Genomic DNA, 19,383 nt, shown 5'->3' with positions numbered 1-19,383 from the left:
AACTATCTCGACAGCTGCCAGATATCACAATTCTAGATGTGTTATGCAAGGTAAGTACTTGAAGCGACGCGACATTGTCAGGTGATCCCGGGCAATTCCGCCTGTGAGCCAAGAGTGCACCCTCGCTATCGTCCAAATACGGGCTAGGTAGGAGGCCTCGACATGACTACCTTACCTGCTGCAGTATTTACCGATTTTCTCTCATTAGTTACCCGATTTCTATACCTCACCATGGACGCCCTTTGTGAAGATATGCATGTATTCGAAATAGTGTCCGACCGCGAGGAATGGTCAGACGCCGAATGGAATGGACGGGTGCCCAGAGGATCTTGGAAACGCTGCAGCGATTGCAGAACCAAAACCAATGTTTGCGAACAATGCAAGTTTTGGCTGGAAAACTATGGCTGTCCTCGACCAGATACCACAACAAACAACGTTTCATCGCCTAAAGCAACCGAAACTGAAACCTCGGGGTCTCCATCTACACGACCATATATTTCATCCACACAACAAGTCCGGCATCGGATACCGAATCGAAGGAACAGCGTTTTGTCGGATCATGGGTTTGGATCATGGAGTCTTGAATCAGAGGCAGCCTTGGCTACTTCCTGGACCTCTGTCTCGAAATCCCCGTCTTCATTCACCACCGAGGAGGAACACCGCGCGGGATTCGACATTCATCGAGAGTTCGAGCAGGATCACAGCTTAGACCAAAGCTACATCAACGTTGCTCCATTCACACCCAGGCTGCCTCTGTACGGGCCCGCTGAGTTCACCAATGAAGTCGCGTCACACATTGCTTTGAGTCGTGTGGTATATTCACAAGAAACAGAAATACTACAGACACACGGGAGCATGAGGGTATATCCAGAAGAACACCGCGATTTGTACCACTGCAGCCATCTACCAAACACAACAGTCTTCGGCTCAAGAACATCACACAGTTCTATTTACACCCGCACCACCACTATCACTTCGCGCACTCGTCTTCGGAAACAAGCACCCAAGCACAAGCCTAATCTCCCATCGCCCTTCGACTCTGGCTACATTCATGTTATCTTTTCCTGTTCTCACGCCCTTTCTACTAGCCACGTTAGAGGTCTCTGGGCACCTCGCCCTTTCCAGACAGACAAGCTAGACAGCAGTTGGCGCTGGAAAAGTTACAAGCGAGTTATCTTGAGATATTACGGGCTGCCTGGGCTTGTGGAAGTCCAAGGGCAGGGTTGGGGCGGAAGTGTCAAAGGGGGCGTGGTAGGACTGTCCATCGTGTTTGTTGAGTGGCCGAAAGTTCTGTGGAATTGGGTTACAAGTTGGATAAATGACGAGGTAGAAGTGTTATGCGGACGCCCGAGGATAGGAAACGAAGGAGACGTAGAATGACTTTGGTACGGCAAGATCTCAGCCCAAACTGTTAACGATGTTGTCCACGTTCGCAAACTTGAACTCTTCCATTGTCTCCTTCCACAACCCAGCAGATATGGCCTCCCCTTCGCCCGTGTAAATAATGGGAGCCATGCTATCGCCAACCAGTCAGCCATATCCTTCTTTTTTTTTCCCGAAAAGATATTTATGAAACGTTGGAAAAGACTTACGGTACCACCTTCTGAAAGGACAAAAACTCCCCATGCGTGTCCTCCCCACACCCCGCTGCCGCATACGTGACCATTCTCGCCGCCACAGCCGAGCTATTTCCCACCCACATCTTGATCCTCTGCATTATGCCCCCGTGGTCGTCTTCTTAACCTCGCGGTCAAACTCGGAGTCACTCACCATGCCAGGCGACGCCCCATTGATGACCGCAATCTTGACGGGCACTCGTTTGCCAGCTCCCGCAGAAAGAACTGACCGAGAAGCTTCGAGGTAAACATCCCATCTGCCAAGTCCGCGTTCTCCTCCGGCTTGTCAACCGCCTCAAGAATGGGGATCTTTTTGCCAAGTGGGAACTTTGCCCAAGCTGATGCGGGTCGGAGCGGGTTGATACGCTCTTGTCTGTTTGACCACTGGGAGCAACAGGGTAGCCAGCAGCGCAGTGGAAAGGTAGTTCACCTGAAGTGTCTCATCGTGTCTCGTTTCTGGGTGGAAAGCACGCTTGGACGGGACCCCCATCGCGGCGTTCGGCATAATGATGTCGAGTCTCTCCAGCGTCTCTTTTGCTCGCTTTGCAAACGACAGAACAGAGCCATACTCGAAAAGGTCGAGCTTCCAGACTTCGACAGTGGCGCCAGATTCACGTTTGGTTCCATCAGGCTTGAGAGCAAGCTTTTGTACAGCAGCGGCGCCTTTGGCTTCAGCCTGGTCAGCCCAAGGTCGAGAAACTGCCGGCTGGCTTCGAAGCCGACGCCCGAGTTCGCTCCTGTTACGATGGCAGTTTGGCCGGCGAGGTTGACGCTGTGAACTGGGGCTGGTCTGAAGGTGGCTTGGTGGTAAAGGTAGCGGGGGAGGCTGGCCTGCTTGGAAGGGGTGATGTCGTAATGGACCATGATGGCGGGATGGAGGAGATATCGCTGAGGAAGACGACTACACGGATACCTACCCGCACGTTGTATAGGTACCTAGCTGCTAGACAGACACAAATTGCCTCCTCTTCCCGAACCATCTGTAACCAACCAAACACACAGTGCAGATTTTAATCGGGATAGTAGCTCACTTCATGTTACATCACGAGCGGGACCTGAGTTTGGCAGGCATTGTTGGTTTTGGAAGAGACACGAAAGTGTACATATAAGGTAGGTAAGCACGTGTTATTGACCAAGGTACCTCCCGATTGACCAATAACAACCTGGAAAGATTGGGGGAAACCTTTCCCCGGAGAGCTGTGCCTCATTTCTCCTGGTTATCTCAGCCAGTTTCCTCCCCTTGTCACACTGTGGATGACTGAATCCTTCAGGGCACACACTGCGAATACCAATCGTTGCTAAACTTGCAAGTTCCCTCCGCGCACCGTGTCGGGCCCGTCCAGCCATTCCCTCCACATTGACCCCAAAGAGGCGCCGTGCCACCACCCGGAGATGGGTTGGTGACTGGCGGATTCGACGGGGCCGGGTTAGGCGCCGGCGAGCTCCCACCACCGCTGCCACCTGTCCAAACCGCATGCTTGCCAACGTTGGTATAAGGATACGACCGCGCGCCATAAATGAAGAAACGCAATGCCGGATCATTCGAGTCATAGAGTCCAGGGATCTTCACCATGGGTCCCGGTTTACCGTTGCCATTGCCGCCGACTTCAATCTGTGCGCAAGTGAAGTAGAACTCTGTGTCACCGCTTTGGGCACCGTGCAGGGCGATGTGCTCGACGCGGACGAGATATTGACCGGGGGGGGTGTCGCGGGGGAGGGTGAACTGGACGGTGGCAAGGTCCCACGTGCACCAGTCCTTATCGTTCTAGCAGCGGGCCACTGTTGTTAGTATCATGTATATCAGAGACGTGCCCGGCGAGAACGACCTACCAGGTATTGGTTCGGGGCCTTGCAGATGATCATCTGATGAACTTTGAACCAGTCCCCATCACCGCGATAGTTGCGCACATCGCCGGGGGCTTTGGACATGTGGATCGTCAACGGCCCTGGGTGCTGCATCGTCGCGTAGTACCACAGCTGGAAGCCGATGGTATCTCCAGGCATGACCTTGGCCACTTTGGTCTTTCCAGCATTGGCAAAGCTGCCGGAATTGCACCGGAAGTCGTCACTGGGTGCGAGAAACTGTTTCGTGGGCATAATGCCGTTGCTGTTCTCTCGCATGTACTCCCAGTCGCCGGAGAGCTTGCCGTTCACGAGCAGTTTGCTGAAGCGGTAATGGGCCTCAGCGACCGGTGCCGCTGAGAGCACCCAGAGGGCGAGGCTTCCAAGATTCAACTTCATAGCTGGAAAAAGAGGACCAGGATCGTGCTGATGGGGGAGCTGAATGATAGGCAACTACGAGGAGTGAGGAAACTTTGCCTCTCTTATAGTTGTCACGCCACCCATCGTATCAGCGCCGTTGAAAAAAGGTGTTGACTACCTACTCACCAGTCATCTTGTTATCATGCACGGTTTTCCTATGGCACAGGTAGGTCGGCACCAGGTTATGACCAAGATTCGGAATCTCTTCATCTCGACACACGGGTCACTTGCCTTAGGAGAGGTCTGCTACCTAGCCTAGGGGTAGCCAGTAGAGTAGCATCGGGTGCTGATGGACTCGGTACTCAGATCTATGATAGGCGCGCATCATGGCGGCGATTGGCGAACTGCCATAGAACACCAAGCGGGAGCTCCCGATTGCTGGAATTCCGCAGTGAAAATTTCACCAAGAGAGCGAATCGGCGTTGGATTTCCGTAGAACACTCAAAGCGGCTCCTTCCCCGTGCGGATTGAGAGTGAAGTCGGTTCCCTGGCGACGGAGCCGAAGCAAGCCAAGATCTCCATGTCGGGAACCGAGTCGAGCGTTGCAACATCGCGACCAGCTTTCGGCATTTGCTGCGGAGCGACTCCTCGCGCAAGAATTGCGGAGGGGTGCAGTCGAGGCGGGTGCTTGAACTGTTCCCTCCAGCCATGCTATCAACCTACTTTTCGATATTGTACTGGACGTGACCCGTGGCTGAACCTACCGCGCGCCATCTCCGGCCCGTCGAACAGAAGCTTCCAAGTTTGGTTATGTCATAGACGCGCCTATCACCTTCAGCATGGCGAAATATACCTACCACCTCAAAGAGGACAGAAATTTCGGCCTATTTCCACAATATACCTACATTCGTTGGCACCTCCAGGCTTCTTGTCGCCCAATTCGAGGTTTCATTCTGTTCCCAAACCTTTGAATCATGCTGTCTTTGCCACGACCGCGTACTCGACGAGTTATCGAGTTTGGAACCGTGGTTGTTAAAACTACCAGGTATGGATGGACTAAACTGGTACTTACCTACCTAGGTAGGTATTCAGCTATCGTCTGGAATTCTTACTAGTATGCCTCGATCATATCATTGTCAGGGAAAAAGACGATCCCACCGCTACCAACCAGCAACTGACATCAAAGCCCAGCTCAAAGCTTTCACATCTTGTTGGCACCATGTGCCCCAAACACTGACCTACATATACGACACGACCCGAGATTGATGCTATTACACTCTTAATACCCGTGTCGATGTTGGGGGTTCCGAAAATGGAAGCCCAGACCCACCATTTTTGGCGGGACAGATGTAATTCTCGAATCCACTATACACCACACAGTGCATTCAGCGTTCACGTCGCAGTGGGCGGCGCAGCTCCAAGCAATGCTGATGAGGAGCCTGGGACCCGGAACTCAAGTGGCCAGCAGCCAGAGAACAGGACGCAAGAACCCAAGAGGGGAAAACATATATAGGCCGGTCCCTCTGCTTTATTTCTTGCGTTCTAGGTGTTTCCATTAGATCAAATTTCTTATTCTTTAACACAGTCTTGCAAAATCGTGTTGCTATAACGGCGCAACTTTTTATGGCTGCAGCGTTAGTGGAGCTAGGGTCCCTGCGCTTGTACCTGGGAAACGCGCGCTCTGCTGTAAGGCCTTGAAAAGAGGTGCCGTGGCTGGGCTAATAGTGTATTAGGATGTGTTGCGCTACGTCGCACTGTATCGCACCGTGTTGCTCACACCAGATCCAGAATGGAGTTTTGCCTTGCTCAGACTGGTCAGTCCTATCAACCAATTGAGGCTTTGGACCTTAATCAGCTCGAACGAATCCGTTGCTACGAAAATCCACTTCTTTAGGTATCATCAGGGCGTGGGGGCAGCTAACGATTGGCTGTCGGGTATCTCGCGCTACGGTAAAGACACCTGCATCTTGCCCCGATTTTCCCAGCTCAACCCAAGCTCCCGGCTCTCGCAGTCAACCCTGGAATGGCTGAGCATGAAGGGACTGTGCTCAAGGGGTCCCATCTTCAAGACGCCATTGCTTCGGAGGAGCAATTCTACGAGGATTTCACTGAAACAGGAGCCATCGAAAATTTATTAACGGACTAGGTAGGTGCGCTACGAGTCGTATCCAGGAAGGCTCGCTTAGATTGCTGATGGGATACCGGTCTTCTCACGTGAACGATTTCTATGGAGGAGCCCGTCAGAATCCGGATTCCTATATATCAGGTTGCTAGCTGTACGGCAAAGGCCAGGTCCGGGCTGACGGGCCAGTCTTATCAACGTGCATTTCTTCTCGGGTCAAGGGTTCTTTAAGGGTTCAAACCAGATTGCCAGTTTCGCTAGCTTTATACAGCTCCTCCTGACGGCCACCACAACCGCTTATTCTCGGTCATGCCTATTAGCTGGACTCTGCGCGGCCCGATCAACATGGGTCTCTGGAAGCACGCGGTTTCGTGTGAATGACGCTACAAGTGCACCTAAGCTTAGTGATGACGTCCGCTTAAGAAAACCCGGAGCAGCCGCCCAAGCAGGGGCGCGGCCCGATACGGCGGTCTCGGCAGCGGGATATCTACGGGGTGCAATCGCTGTCTTTTCCCACACCATCCCCGCGTAGATGATAGCGTTGGCCATCTCTGGTCCTGTAAACTCTACGACCAGCGAAGATGCACGTTTGTGCACGGCCTCCTTAGTGAGCCATTATATGTGCGAGATCTCCGCTCGTGGGATCACTGTGTGATTGTCTGCAAAGCATCTGCTGGATCGTGGCTTTCTGGTCTTTCATGTTGATGGAGCTACTGGGGATGCCGTGGACGATAACTCCGTAGGTTGGGACGATCACTGCTGCATGTTTTCGGAGGCCTAAGAGCTATCTCTTATACAGAAAAAGCACGCGGCCTTCAGGCGCATGCAGGACCGATGGCATCTAGTTCCGGGTGGAACTCATGCCGGTTACGGAGCAAGCAGGCAGATTAACCTCACACCCATTCCATCTCTGCTCGATTGGCCGATCGCGATCTGTGTGGCTTCGGGCGATAGCTGCAAAGTAGAGCCTCATGCTTATCCCCTTAAGATTGTCCACCCCAGAGCCGTTTCTTTCGCGTTTACCATTCACCTCAGTGCCTCGTCCTCCGTAATGAACAAGATATGGGTACACTAGCTAAGCAGCTCTAATCTCTGTAGAGGCCCTCACTCCCTCTGACAAAAGGGATTCGATAGGTAAGAAACTTGGGGAGAGCCTTTAGAGCAACCTGGCTAAAGCCGACCTTCCCGTCCTCGAAGAAGAAGCAATTCAAGAAAGTCCCCAGGATGACTGCATCCTGGACCAGGACCATCTGTTTCTTCAATATGTCGCGAATATCTGCTGGCATCCCATCAAACAACTCGTTCCAAAAGGCCCGTTCCGCAACCTCAAATTCATCAGGCATCCAAAACTCCCCGCCGGTGTTTTCACCCGCGAAGGTGTGAATGCGACCGAAGCCAACTCCAAATGGCCGTGGGGAGGACAGCTCCCAGTCGATCAAGCCGGTAACGTGGCAATCCTCGTCGATCAGAATGCTCAGGTCGTTAAGGTCGTAGTGGGCGACCCAAAGCGGGAGCTCTTTCAGCTGTTCCAGCTTATCAAGGAAACCTTGAAAGTCATGCCGGTACGGGAGGATTTCCTGTAACGGCGATGCCAAGATGGCCTCCAGATGGGGTCGGATCTTGCCATCGACGGCCTCGCTGCTGCTCTTGGTGAGGTAGCCCTTGAAAGAACGCGACTGAGGGATCTGTTGATAGCAATTCGGCCCTCGGCGCCCTTGCCGATAACCCCGTGGGTCCACATCTTGCCATACAGACGGGTTAGGGAATAAGCCCAAACATATTCCTTTAGAAGCGCCTTGTCCTCCAAAGCTCTGATATCGGGCACGATGGAGCCTAAAGCATTCCTCGCAATCTTGAAAGCGTCCAGCTCGAGTGACTCAGTGCGAAACTGTAGCACTACCTCACGGTCATCCGCCAAGGTCAAGAACAGGGTCCTACTGAACATTCCCTGCATGGGGGGTTTGTCAATATGCTTTGCAGCGCTGCCTAGATGCTCAGCGACCAGTTTCTTTGCCCATTCGACTTGCTTTGTTGGTGTGTCGAGCAATTTAGGGAGGTCTTTGTCAGAAGAAATCAGCGGCATTGTCAAGAATTACAGGATGAGAGGGCGCAAATGAGAAACCGAGGACTGATCTTTGAACTGTGTCATTGGGGCGGTTGATTTGGATTATGAGAGTTGCGGGTGGAGAATGGCGGTGAGCACTATTTATTGTTTCTGGTCGCAATTTGGGTTGGTTAGCGAACTCAGTAGTGGGACACGCAGATAACCGCACATCTCGCCTTGATATAAACCCTTCAGCAGCAAAATCATACATCTTTCCGGAGGCACACCCGTCACAAATGTCGTTTTGGGCAAAAGCCTTGGTTAAACCATATTGAAGACTCGCAGAACCAATGGACCAGAGCACCGCTGAGACCAATAGTGTGCATGGGAGGAAGTGTTCGAGAACCAACAGCCTCTCCAACGACGAATGAGAGTTGCAATCACTGGTATTTCCGAGGCCATGCTGACTCGGCGACGGCCGCAATAGTGACCGTCGGGCGGCAAGCGTCTTGAAGAAGCACCGCAAGGACAATTACGCAGGGACGCCTCGAATATTTAAGATCCAGGGTCCGTACCTCGGACACAGGCTTAACACTAATAGCCATTCCTCGACTTACCCTCCAATTGCCCAGCTCAAGGGCCCAGTTGTCGTCAACTCGATTCGAGACCTTCCTCATCAAGACAGAAACCGCACTCTTTGTGTCTTCCCAATCCGCCGTTCAACATACCCACTCCTGTCAACTCCCTGAATAATGTTCGTCTTCAGGAGACACCTCTCCCTTCGGCCGAGTACAATCAGCTTTCTCATATTGACGACATGATGGAAGCTGCAGCCAGCCATGCCAAGGCACATGCTGTCCTTCTTGGAATCATTGCCGCCCATGGACTGGCGGGAACCTTTTCTCTCCATCTTGTCCACAAGCACTTCGATATCCGGGAGGGACGAATCATGACCTACGAAACGATCAAAAGCAAGGCCCGTAAAGACTTCGTTCTATGCAGCCCCCGGGTTCCGCAGAAGTGCCCCAACGTACGTGACCTCTACTTCAAGGCTATCCCCGGTGAAAGCATGATCGCCTATGAGTTCACCACGAGCCAGGCGCAGACCTGTCCGCCCACGAGGACTTTCGTCGCCAAATTCGTCTCTTCTGTACTCAAGTATGGGGTTCAGGATGTTTTTGTCCTCACTGCCTTGTCCATCTGCCCGCAAGACAAGGTCTTAACCGAGTTCGAGATGGGCCACATCCTGTCCACAGCCTTGGTTCCGACGCTAGTTGGCTGCCGGCCCAGGATACCGTGGCGTCTACATCTACGGACTGGGTCGCAACCGTTGACTACGCGCAATAGGCTGGCGGCTCTGTCCCCGGTATCATCAAACTCAAATGCACGACCACTCGAAGCGGTAGTCACTACAACGTCACGTGCAGCACAACTCGCAACGGTACCCATCTGGGCCATGCTCCTGATCCTTTCTCTGGTGAGACGCCCATGGACTCTGCTCTCACCATCAACGGCGAGGTTCTTCACAAAAGGACCGAGCCACACGTCATCATCTCCCATGCCCTTCAACTAGTTGAAGTCGCTTAGTCTATTGGCATGGACTCAGACACGGTGGGCCATCCCATGAGTCCTACTAGCCAATGCCGAGGACTAGCTGCAATCTCTGCACCAGCAATCCCTCCTTCCCGTCGATTTCTTTCCATTTCTTTCTCACCACACCAACGGCAAACTTTGCAAGACCTCTCGAACCGGCACATCAGCCTACAGGACAAACTCAAAATAACACAACAGGCAGCTTGCCCACTTGAGTGTGCCATCGGCCCCTTAACAATTCCAGCAGTGCTATGTTCTCCTCAAAGACCGAGAATAATGTAACATGCAATCAAAACACTGTCTTTACCGAACCATTCGATGCTTTCCGCCTTTGTTCCTGTGATTTCTAGATACTCATAAGCCATTGCCTCTGCCAAGGCTGTCGGGCCTGATGGCCAGCGAAGTGTGCGACACGTCCTATGTGTAGCCAATAGACATTTATTGCTGTATATCTTAACAGCGTGTGACATCTGGAAGTAGTACTTGGACAGACCAGGCCACTGTTGAAGATTTACCAAATATTGGTATGCTTGATTCTTGTTTTTGCTCTCTAGACCAACATAATTATGACGGCAGTGAAGGATAGTACAGGGTCACACCTCACTGTTCGGAATACGTCTACGGGCTGCTGAGATTGCTCGCGTCGTTGGAGAAGAGCCACGTGTTGAGTGCGAGGAGTAGATCTAAAATTTTAGCGGCTGGTTTACAGGCTCCATCCACGATGCAGGCGTAGTGCAGCAGGCCTCGAGCGACTCTGTACCACTCAAGGAGACCGGAAATCAAAGATGATATGTGTCAGGATGCGACTGTACCATTAGGCAAACCATGCTGCTGTGTCGCACGGAGCTGATCTTCAGCCTTCGATTGGATAGCTCGACTGGAAACCGAGGAGGTTGTTATTTTCCTGTGATGTAATTTCAGTCACTTCTCGCACCTCAGCCATTGGGATAAGCAACTAAGATCACCATCGCAAGAAGATGACCTCGATGCGGCCTCGGGGCAAAGCCAAGGCTCCCAGAAGGAGACGTAGGTCCCGTTTCGGAGAGGTCTAGAGTGGACATCTATCAATCGCACCTGCGGGCGCCAGGGTGTGTTGGCGTATCAAGCAAGAGCCTCGTGCGGATACAACCATATGAATGAACACCTGTGATATATCTCTGCGTGAGAGTTGTGTCAGAATTCCATCGTGGGAAAGTCTGGAAGAAACCCAAGGGTTTGTGCACGTAGTTTGAGAGGAAGGCCAGTGAAGCGGTTGAAACTGGGTGGAGGGCGACATCTGCACACTTGGCTAACTCTGAACTTCGGCTGAACATTGATGGGAACTGTTGAGTCTTAAGGGAATGAAGACGAGCTGTGGTATATGCCGAGTTATAAGCCTGTCTCTCCCTCCAGAAACTCGAGGCACTTTGCTGGCTTTATGACAAACTTCTACCTGTTGTTAACGGCCTAGCTTAGCGTACTAGACAAGCAACATACTACTTCTTGATCTACATCATTACGATGGCACTTAGTCTGTTGGGATTGTCGATGTTCTTTCTCTTGTTTAGATTCAAAGCTAGAGAGCCTGGGGGGTGGAGGGGGAGTTCATCATGCGGCGACAACATTGTTGTGGCCGTAAAATGCGCCAGACGTGCGGCGCTGCATAAGCTAGATTGCGGTATTTTTCGCTATTGGATAGAATACGGGCGATGGGAATCAGAAGGAAATGATAATAACGGCCAGAAGAGTGGAAGGCAGATTGAGGACTAGTGTATGAAGTAGATATCAAGAAGGGTTGAGGTTGAGAGCAAGCAGCTTATATCTCAAGCTTCGAACTAAGTGACAAAGCAGACCTGCAAAGGAGGCTTCTGATTGGAGAGAAATAGTGGACTGTGTGGATTATGTGGGGGCAAATGGAGAAATCAGAAATCTGAACCCTCAACCTCGACACGGATATTGCAGCTACCTGCTACAGTCGTCGAGTCTACACTTGTACCTCATGCTGAACAAATCACTATCTCTTCTAATTCTATTCAAGTGGTTACACACAGAAACGGGCTGGGCACCGCCGCCACATCCTTAATTTAAACAAGGCCACATTGGTGTGGTTGCTCAACCGCAAGGCTCTGGCTTTTGCGTGTCTTGGATAAAGGATCGTGTCGTAAGCGGGACAACTTCAGCCCCGACTGCCTGGGATTCCCTGAATCTTGCAGATACAGGTGTCCAATCCCGAAAGAATGCATGGACCAGCCACGCTCATAATGTTAGAGAGGGCTGCATGCTAATACCAGCAAATCGAATCAGACATCGCTCCGCGGCTTCGGATCAGAGGGCTTGTTCCTGATTTTGACCGTGAGGTGTTGGTATGCAGAGCAGGGCCTTGAATGCAAGTATGAGTATAAATCTAATAACTGAGCTAAGTGCTCGTCTGTTGGATTGTCTTCGATAGATCATCCTCTTGCCCCGTTGTGTTTGGGTTTTCTTGCTCAAAAAGTCACTCGTTCGACATCCTCGCTTCAGTAGCCCATCATGGTCAGCTCAAAGGCAGTCTTTTGCTTGCCACTGGCACTATACTCTTTCTTTGGCTCCGCCGCGGCATCTAGTGATGGCTCGATTGGCAAGCCAGATGCTCGTCTCGAAGAACGTCAGCGTTGCCGGACTCCAGGGTGGATTCCTGCGTGCCCCGGTGAGTGACACCCCTAGAACTTTTCTTCGACACGACTGACTGCTGACTTCGTTGGCTTCGATGTCCAGGTCCCTTTCAGTGCGTTCCACCGGGAGCCATCTGCTGCTCCGACGGCGTGACGTACGTGATGCCTCCCCGTAATTGTCCCGACGGCCAAACCCCCCTGGCTACCGCCACCATCAACGACCCAGCCCCTACCATCACCACGCTCATCACCACGGTCCCGGCCTCTACGATTAACGTCATTGACTATACGTGGTACACCTTCACATACTATTACTACTACTATTATTACTCCTATCACGTCGATGCAACTACAACGATCCTTTATTCTACTCTCGTCACAACGTCTACCGACATCTCTTTGACTGCAACGAACGCTGCCGCAGCCACATCCTTGTACAATGAATATACTAGGACCGTGATCGTGCCAACTCCTTCTCGGACGGTTACAACTGTTACTAGTGCAACTGAGACCATCTCCGTTGAGCCTGAACCGACCCCTACCGCGAGCCTCACTGTCTCGGTGACTGGCAATGGCACTATCAGCCTGGTTCTTCCCACAAGCTCTAGCAGCACACCAGTTCAAGCGGGTGCCGGAAAGAATGGCATTGTTGGAGGTTTCTTGGGTCTGGCCCTTGGGTTCGCCGCGATACTTTAGGGAGGACAGAGTGTGAAGGACAAAATGTGAAGTTGCGGCTCGGTTCCATCATTGTTTTGCCCGTTGATGGGTTTGGGTAGGGTAAGAAGTACACGCAGCCTCTATCTCACATATTGAAGTAGCCCTAGTCCTCGGATAATAAACCCCCCAGCCCATACAAAATAGCCCCGTTCTTTCCTCTGAGCTGATAATTCTCCCCAACCCCACACATTTCCGGATGCATCTCCTCGTCAAAATAATCCCCTTTCTCCAAGAACTTGGACGATGGAAGGGACTTTATGGACAGGACAAAGGCCCGCTGCCTAACGCTGCGGGTGCAAGCCGACGGGATCTTCAGGTGCCTGTGACCTGGAAGGCTAATAGTAAGGCAAGGTATGTATCTAGCAAGACTTCTAAACCTACCTGGGTACCTGTTGTGCCACTGAAGGCGGTGTTAGTGGGGCTTCAGGGGCGACAGGGATGCCACGTGGCGACCCACCGCGGTTGCGATCGCATCGACGAGCTTCATCAAACTCAAACTAAACATCGACAACGAAACCCGCCAAAAAAGTCAAGAATGGGCGCTCCGGAAGATGTTGCTGCCGCTTCAAAACCGGAACTGATTGTTTCGGCAGCAAGCATGACGACAAGCACGACGACGAGCACTCGCCTTCTCCGGGGCGCGTCCGTGCTCATCCTCCTTCAAATCATATCCCGTGCCATCACCTTCATCGCCAACCAGGTCCTGCTGCGTTTTCTAACCGCTCAACTGCTCGGCGTTTCGACCCAACTTGAAGTTTACTATCTCTCTGTCATCTTTTTTGCGAGGGAAAGTCTGCGTGTGGCCATTCAGCGCCAGGACTCTTCCTCAGACGACCAGGGCAGCAAGAAGCAAAACAATGGCGCCCAAGCCGTCGTCAACCTGGGTTACCTTGCCATTGGCCTAGGCTTTCCCTTGTCCTTCTTCTTTGGCTGGCTTTACCTCAACTCACTGAGCACCTCCACCCTCGCCTCAGCTCCGAATCTCGTCGTGGCACTCTACATCTACGCCCTCGCCGCCATCGTGGAACTCCTCTCCGAACCAGCCTTCATGGTGATGCAAACCCGGCTACAATTCTCAGCTCGCGCCGCCGCCGAGTCCATCGCTACTTTCCTCCGTTGCACCATCACCCTTGGCTCAGCCGTCTATGGTGCCCGTCGGGGGTTGTCTCTTGGAGTGCTGCCCTTCGCCCTCGGCCAGCTAGGCTACGGAACCGGTCTTCTCCTCGTCTATCTCCACAGCGGCTCCGGTCTTGCATCAAGAGAGAATTTCTCCTTGCTTCCCCGACCAATTTCTTCCTCGGGGCAGTACCTCCACCCTCCCACCCTCAAACTCACGTCTTCCTTGCTCTCTCAGTCGGTTTTAAAACACCTCCTCACCCAAGGCGACACCTTTCTCGTCTCTATCCTCTCCTCCCCCACTTCGCAGGGTGTTTATGCATTAGCAAACAACTACGGCGGTCTCCTCGCCCGTCTCGTCTTCCAACCCATCGAGGAGTCCTCGCGCAGTTACTTTTCCCGGTTGCTCTCCTCGCCTTCCACCCCTCTTTCAGATAAAAGTTCCGAAAAGCAGACCACAGAGACCGCGCCCACCCCGGAAAAAACAGCCTCCCAGTCCCTCCTCTCTCTCCTCAAATCCTACCTCCTCCTCTCCCTGATCATCACCTCCCTCGCCCCCGTCGCTGCTCCTTTGTTGTTGTCCCTCGTGGCAGGAAAGCAGTGGCTCACGTCCGGTGCAGGTGCCACCCTCTCTCTATACACCTATTACATCCCCTTACTCGCCATCAACGGTATAACCGAGGCTTTCGTCTCGTCCGTCGCCACGGAGAAGCAGGTCCACAAGCAGTCAGCCTGGATGGGGCTGTTTAGTCTCGTGTTTGCCTCGGCCGGGTTCATCACCCTCAAGGTCCTCGACATGGGCGCAGAGGGGCTGGTCTGGGCGAATGGGGTGAACATGGCTTGTAGGATCGTTTGGTGTTGGGGGTTCATCAACAACTGGTTCAAACAGAGGGGGGTGGAAGCGGATGTGAGGGAGGTGTTGCCGAGCGGGGTTGGGGTCGGGGCGGCCGTGGTGGCGGGGAGTCTGGTTAGGGGGTTGCACTTCACCAGCAAGGGAGGGGTGAAGGAGGTGTTGATCGGTTTGGGGAAGATTGCCGGGGTGGGGGTGGTGTTTTTGGGGGTGCTGTGAGTTGACCCGTTGCCTCGTGAAAATGGGAGAAATGATAACGGCTGACAGTGACCAAAAAAAAAATCCAGGGCATTTTCCGAACGACAGTTTTTACTGTCTGCATTCCAAGCGATCAAAGGACGGAGGCAGGTGTAGAGACGTAATTGACCAAAAGCAAAATAGCACGCTGTTTTCTCCCTTCTATGTACGATAGTATAAGCAATTAGAAAGTAATCTTGGTCGCCTTCTTGGTCATGTCCACGTCCTTGTAAAAAGCACCATACGAGTCGTGGGCCTTCTTCTTGACGGTGGTGCCAAACTTCAAGAGATCTTCTGGCACGTCTTGCTTGGCGGCCTTGAGGATGTTGACGAGGCTGTGGGCGGAGACGGTCAGTGTCAGGGTGACGCCACCAAGAGATCATATGCGGGAGAGCGGAAACTTACGAGCCAGAGTGCGCCTTGTCGTGCTCGGTGAACAGCGTGATGGCCTTGCCTGTCTTTCCGGCACGGCCTGTTCGGCCAATGCGGTGGACATAGTCCTCGATGGTCAAGGGGAACTAAGACAGGTCAGTCACCTGGGTGATTTTGTCATGGGGCGACAGTGGGCTTACGGTGACGTTGATGACAAGCTTAACCTCGGGGATATCCAACCCACGGGCGGCAACATCTGTGGCAACCAGCACCGATGTGGTACCGGCCTTGAAGGCCTCCAGGCTCTTGGTACGCTGGTCCTGTCGGAGGTCACCGTGGATACTAGCGACGCGGATGCCTCGCCTTTCGAGGAACTGCTCCACGCGCACCGCCTCCTTCTTGTACAGGCAAAACACCAATATCCTGTCGTTCTTGGCAGAGCCCTTCTGTGCTTCACGGAGAAGCTCCAAGAGCCGCTGCTCCTTGCCCCGGGGATCGACGACCTCGACCTTTTGCTCGATTCTGCTGTTGGCTTGCAACTCGACGGTACCACTGCTGTTCCCATCTTCGCCGGCGCGAGTGCGGTTGCCAATGGTGACCTTGACGGGGTTGACCATGAAGCTCTCGGCGAGAACACGCACACTTGTCGGCCATGTCGCAGTGAACATCAGCGTCTGGCGCTCCTCCTTTGGCGGGCAGCCGCCCAAGATCAGCTTGATGTCGTCCTCGAAACCCTTGTCCAGCATGCGATCGGCCTCGTCGAGCACGGCAAACATGACGTCGCCGAGGTTGACAGTGTTGTCGGAAAGGAAGTCCTTCAATCTGCCGGGGGTCGCCGTGATGATATCGGCACCGCTGTTCTTGCGCAGAAGCGCGCGCTGGTCATCCTTGCTCGCGCCACCGTAGATGCAGACGGCCGTGAGACCGACCTGAGAAGCCAGCCCAGAGACAGCCTCGTGCGTCTGCATGGCCAGCTCACGGGTGGGTGCCACAATGACGGCGCGTGGGCGGGTGCTGCGGTAGTCCTTGGACGCCTTCTTGGAGTGGATGCTAAGCTTCTCGACGCAGGGCAGAGCGAAGGCCATGGTCTTTCCAGAACCCGTCTCGGCAATACCGATCGCATCGCGGCCGGCAAGGGTGAAGGGCCAGGAAGCGGCCTGAATGGGAGTGGGGGCATTGTAGGCGGCGAAGGGCTTCTTGGCGATGAGCTTGGAGGTGGGAAGCTGGGTGAACTTGAGGATGGGCTGCAGAGGGCTGTTGGAGGGGTCCTCGACTTTGATCTCCTCCTTGGTCAGGTAAGCCTTTATCTCGTCATCGGAAGCGCTGGCGATAGGCTCCTCGGATGACTTGGACTTGTTAGACTTCTTCTTATCCTTCTTCTTGTCCGTCTTCTCAGCCTTGGGCCCGGACTCGACGTCGGCGTCGGGGATCTCGGTGTCTTTTTGCTCGTCGGCGTCCTCCTTTTTCTCCTTCCTTTGCTTCTTCTCCCCCCTTTCCCTCTTCTCCTTCTCCTTCTTGTCCTTCTTCTTCTGCTTCTTCTTCTCGGCCTTCAAGTCGGAGCCATCGGCGTCGGTCGTGGCATTGGCAACCTCGTCGGTCTTTGCCTTCTTGGAGGAGCGAACGGCCTGCTCCTCCCCGTCGGGACGGGCGTGCTTCTTTCCGGCAGACATGTTGGCGGGTTGCGAGAGCGGAAAAAACAGTCGATTGATAAATGGATCGACCGGGGTGTGGTGTGCGCAAAGTCGCAAAGAAAATCTCAGTGGCCGCTCTGCGACAGACTCTTGGGCCATTTTTTTGGACCGTTTTATCGATAAGCGCCGATAATAATAGTAACCCCTGCTGCCCTGCCCCTGCCCCTGCCCCTGACCCACAATGCCTTTTTGCTCCACTTCCATCGTCAAACCCCACCAACGAATGGGAAGACTCCGAGAGTACCGATGAGTAGCCGTAGTTGTCGGTCATGCTATGAGGCTATCTACCTCGCTCTCACAGAGATATCCTCACAACACAAGGCCTTTCCATGCTTAGCAACCCTCCTGGCACGAGCACGAGCACGCTGACTTCTTGGCAACCGCCAAAGCGATGAACTTAACGGCGATCACTGCCCAACCAAATTCCTCGCAAGTCAAGTGCCCCGAAATATAACGACCCCATTGGCGTGGAGGCACCAAAGGTATAGACCAGGGCAAGTGATATTAGTGATGTATCTAGAAAGAAAGAAAGGGAAGAAAAGCAAGGCAGTGGCCCAAAGTGTGCGTAGTTGAAGGTAGGTAGCTATGTATACATGCTGGTCACAAATGCATATCGGCGAGCAAAGAGAAGGCCTGTAAAGAAAAGGACCATGGAGCCTCACAACACTTGACTTGTCTCCTGTGTTGTATCTAATGATGTATTCTCTGCTGTCTTTCGTGCCGTGCTGGCTTTTTTGCCTAGTTCTGTCTTTGACGGAGTCGGCTTGACGCGGCACCTGCTTCCAGCGCCTCTTCCGAACGCTCCCTGATAACAGAACCCGCGTAGCGAAGAGCGTGGCCCGCGTCATGGCCGATCTCCTGGCCTCGATCGCAACTGGCTGTGCGGTCGAGATTGCACAGCAACTGGACCAGCTCTTCGGTCTGGCTCTTGCTGCAGAAAAATCGCCCACCCGAATCGAAAGACTCAAGTGGATAATCACTGTAGTGATGTGTACGTACACGATCATAATCCTTTGCGGGTCTATAACCGCAATACTCTGCGAGCTCGTCGTATGCGCCCCCCTCCACATCACGATTTCGCGGCAATTCGGATTCAGGTCGTCGGTCGCAGTCGCAGTCGACCAACACATCAAACACCTCGTCGTGAGTGGGGAAAGCGTCCCTCAGTTCAAACCGGCATGTTCGGCACATGACCTCCAGAGCCCATTTGCATTTGCTCCTGACGGCTCTCCTTAGGGCGGAGCAGCCCTGCTTGGCTCGAATCAGGGGGTCTGTGCCTTTTGCAAGAAGCAATCCAACGATTTCCCCTGCCTCGTCAGGCTTCAACCGGTCTGGTCGCCAGCCGGGCTGCGCCATAAACAGGTGGTGCAGCACAGTTCTTCCAAACGCGTCCTGATGATTGGGATGAATTGTGGCATTTAGCAGCAGTCGAACCATCTCAAGAACAGAGTCGTAGTACTCGTTGTCTTCCATTTCTTGAGGGAAATGCAAATGACCGCGAAACACCAGCTGGTCTGCCTCCCATGAAAACACGTCGCCCAGCAACGTCATCAACGCATTCCTGTCCAGGTTGTCACACGAATTGACGTCGACGCCGGCTTCTAATAACATCTTGACAAGCCCCTCGATAGAACACCAAGCAGCCAAAGAAAGAAAAGTGGCGACAGAGGGGTAGTATCCAGGGCCATCGTAAGGCCCCGGAATATGCCAATCGAAAGGGCCTTCGGGATTGACCAGTCTACGTAGTAACTCGAAGCGGGCATCTTCTTGTGATTTGTCATTACTGAGTCCCGGCAAACAGCACATAACTAACGGAGGAGTCCATGATTCCCTGTCAACTGGAGCCTCAGACGTTTCCACCTGAATGTCGTCTGTCGGATCGGAACTGTATTTGAGAAGCTGGAGAGCGTCTTGTAAGTAGCCCAAAGCAAATGCCTGGCCCAGTGGATTCGCAAAAACCGCATTTTTGGAAACAAAGGCTAATGTAGGTTTTCTCGTTGATTCTCCCACCATAACTGAGGAGAAACGGAACGAGAGAGTCGACATGGTGCCCCAAGCAGGCATAGGTCAATGGAGTTGTCTCGTCTACGTCGCGAATCTCGGCAACCTGCACGGGAAGCCTGTCTAGGACAATGCGGAGGAAGTCGAGCTTGCCGTAAAAGGCCAATTGGTGATATACAGACCACTTTAAGC

General features: G+C 53.1%; 8 protein-coding genes across 8 annotated transcripts; 3 read left to right on the top strand and 5 right to left on the bottom strand.

Annotated features, from left to right (window-relative positions):
* Positions 1–231: 231 nt before the first annotated feature.
* Positions 232–1,380, top strand: PODANS_4_360 (uncharacterized protein; the record flags this gene model as incomplete). The annotated part of the gene is made up of 1 exon (XM_001903587.1): positions 232–1,380. One exon carries the CDS (start codon positions 232–234, stop codon positions 1,378–1,380), a length of 1,149 nt encoding a protein of 382 aa, XP_001903622.1.
* Positions 1,381–1,911: 531 nt separating this feature from the next.
* PODANS_4_355 (uncharacterized protein) lies at positions 1,912–2,480 on the bottom strand (the record flags this gene model as incomplete). Its single annotated transcript, XM_001903586.1, has 2 exons — positions 1,912–2,292; positions 2,361–2,480. 2 exons carry the CDS (start codon positions 2,478–2,480, stop codon positions 1,912–1,914), a joined length of 501 nt encoding a protein of 166 aa, XP_001903621.1.
* A 403-nt stretch (positions 2,481–2,883) lies between these two features.
* On the bottom strand, positions 2,884–3,857 carry PODANS_4_350 (uncharacterized protein; the record flags this gene model as incomplete). The annotated part of the gene is made up of 2 exons (XM_001903585.1): positions 2,884–3,372; positions 3,447–3,857. The coding sequence occupies 2 exons, from the start codon at positions 3,855–3,857 to the stop codon at positions 2,884–2,886; spliced, it is 900 nt and encodes a 299-aa protein (XP_001903620.1).
* Positions 3,858–7,025: 3,168 nt separating this feature from the next.
* Positions 7,026–8,023, bottom strand: PODANS_4_340 (uncharacterized protein; the record flags this gene model as incomplete). The annotated part of the gene is made up of 2 exons (XM_001903584.1): positions 7,026–7,578; positions 7,692–8,023. The coding sequence occupies 2 exons, from the start codon at positions 8,021–8,023 to the stop codon at positions 7,026–7,028; spliced, it is 885 nt and encodes a 294-aa protein (XP_001903619.1).
* A 4,062-nt stretch (positions 8,024–12,085) lies between these two features.
* PODANS_4_330 (uncharacterized protein) lies at positions 12,086–12,903 on the top strand (the record flags this gene model as incomplete). Its single annotated transcript, XM_001903583.1, has 2 exons — positions 12,086–12,242; positions 12,311–12,903. The coding sequence occupies 2 exons, from the start codon at positions 12,086–12,088 to the stop codon at positions 12,901–12,903; spliced, it is 750 nt and encodes a 249-aa protein (XP_001903618.1).
* Positions 12,904–13,459: 556 nt separating this feature from the next.
* Positions 13,460–15,109, top strand: PODANS_4_320 (uncharacterized protein; the record flags this gene model as incomplete). Its single annotated transcript, XM_001903582.1, has 1 exon — positions 13,460–15,109. The coding sequence occupies one exon, from the start codon at positions 13,460–13,462 to the stop codon at positions 15,107–15,109; it is 1,650 nt and encodes a 549-aa protein (XP_001903617.1).
* Positions 15,110–15,311: 202 nt separating this feature from the next.
* Positions 15,312–17,394, bottom strand: PODANS_4_310 (uncharacterized protein; the record flags this gene model as incomplete). The annotated part of the gene is made up of 3 exons (XM_001903581.1): positions 15,312–15,462; positions 15,533–15,645; positions 15,700–17,394. The coding sequence occupies 3 exons, from the start codon at positions 17,392–17,394 to the stop codon at positions 15,312–15,314; spliced, it is 1,959 nt and encodes a 652-aa protein (XP_001903616.1).
* Positions 17,395–17,928: 534 nt separating this feature from the next.
* PODANS_4_305 (uncharacterized protein) lies at positions 17,929–19,254 on the bottom strand (the record flags this gene model as incomplete). The annotated part of the gene is made up of 1 exon (XM_001903580.1): positions 17,929–19,254. One exon carries the CDS (start codon positions 19,252–19,254, stop codon positions 17,929–17,931), a length of 1,326 nt encoding a protein of 441 aa, XP_001903615.1.
* Positions 19,255–19,383: the final 129 nt, after the last annotated feature.

Source organism: Podospora anserina, chromosome 4 (genome assembly GCF_000226545.1).
Source record: "Podospora anserina S mat+ genomic DNA chromosome 4, supercontig 1".
Taxonomy (NCBI): Eukaryota; Fungi; Ascomycota; class Sordariomycetes; order Sordariales; family Podosporaceae; genus Podospora; species Podospora anserina.
Note: the sequence above shows the minus strand (reverse complement) of the source record. Positions and strands in the feature narration are given on the sequence as shown.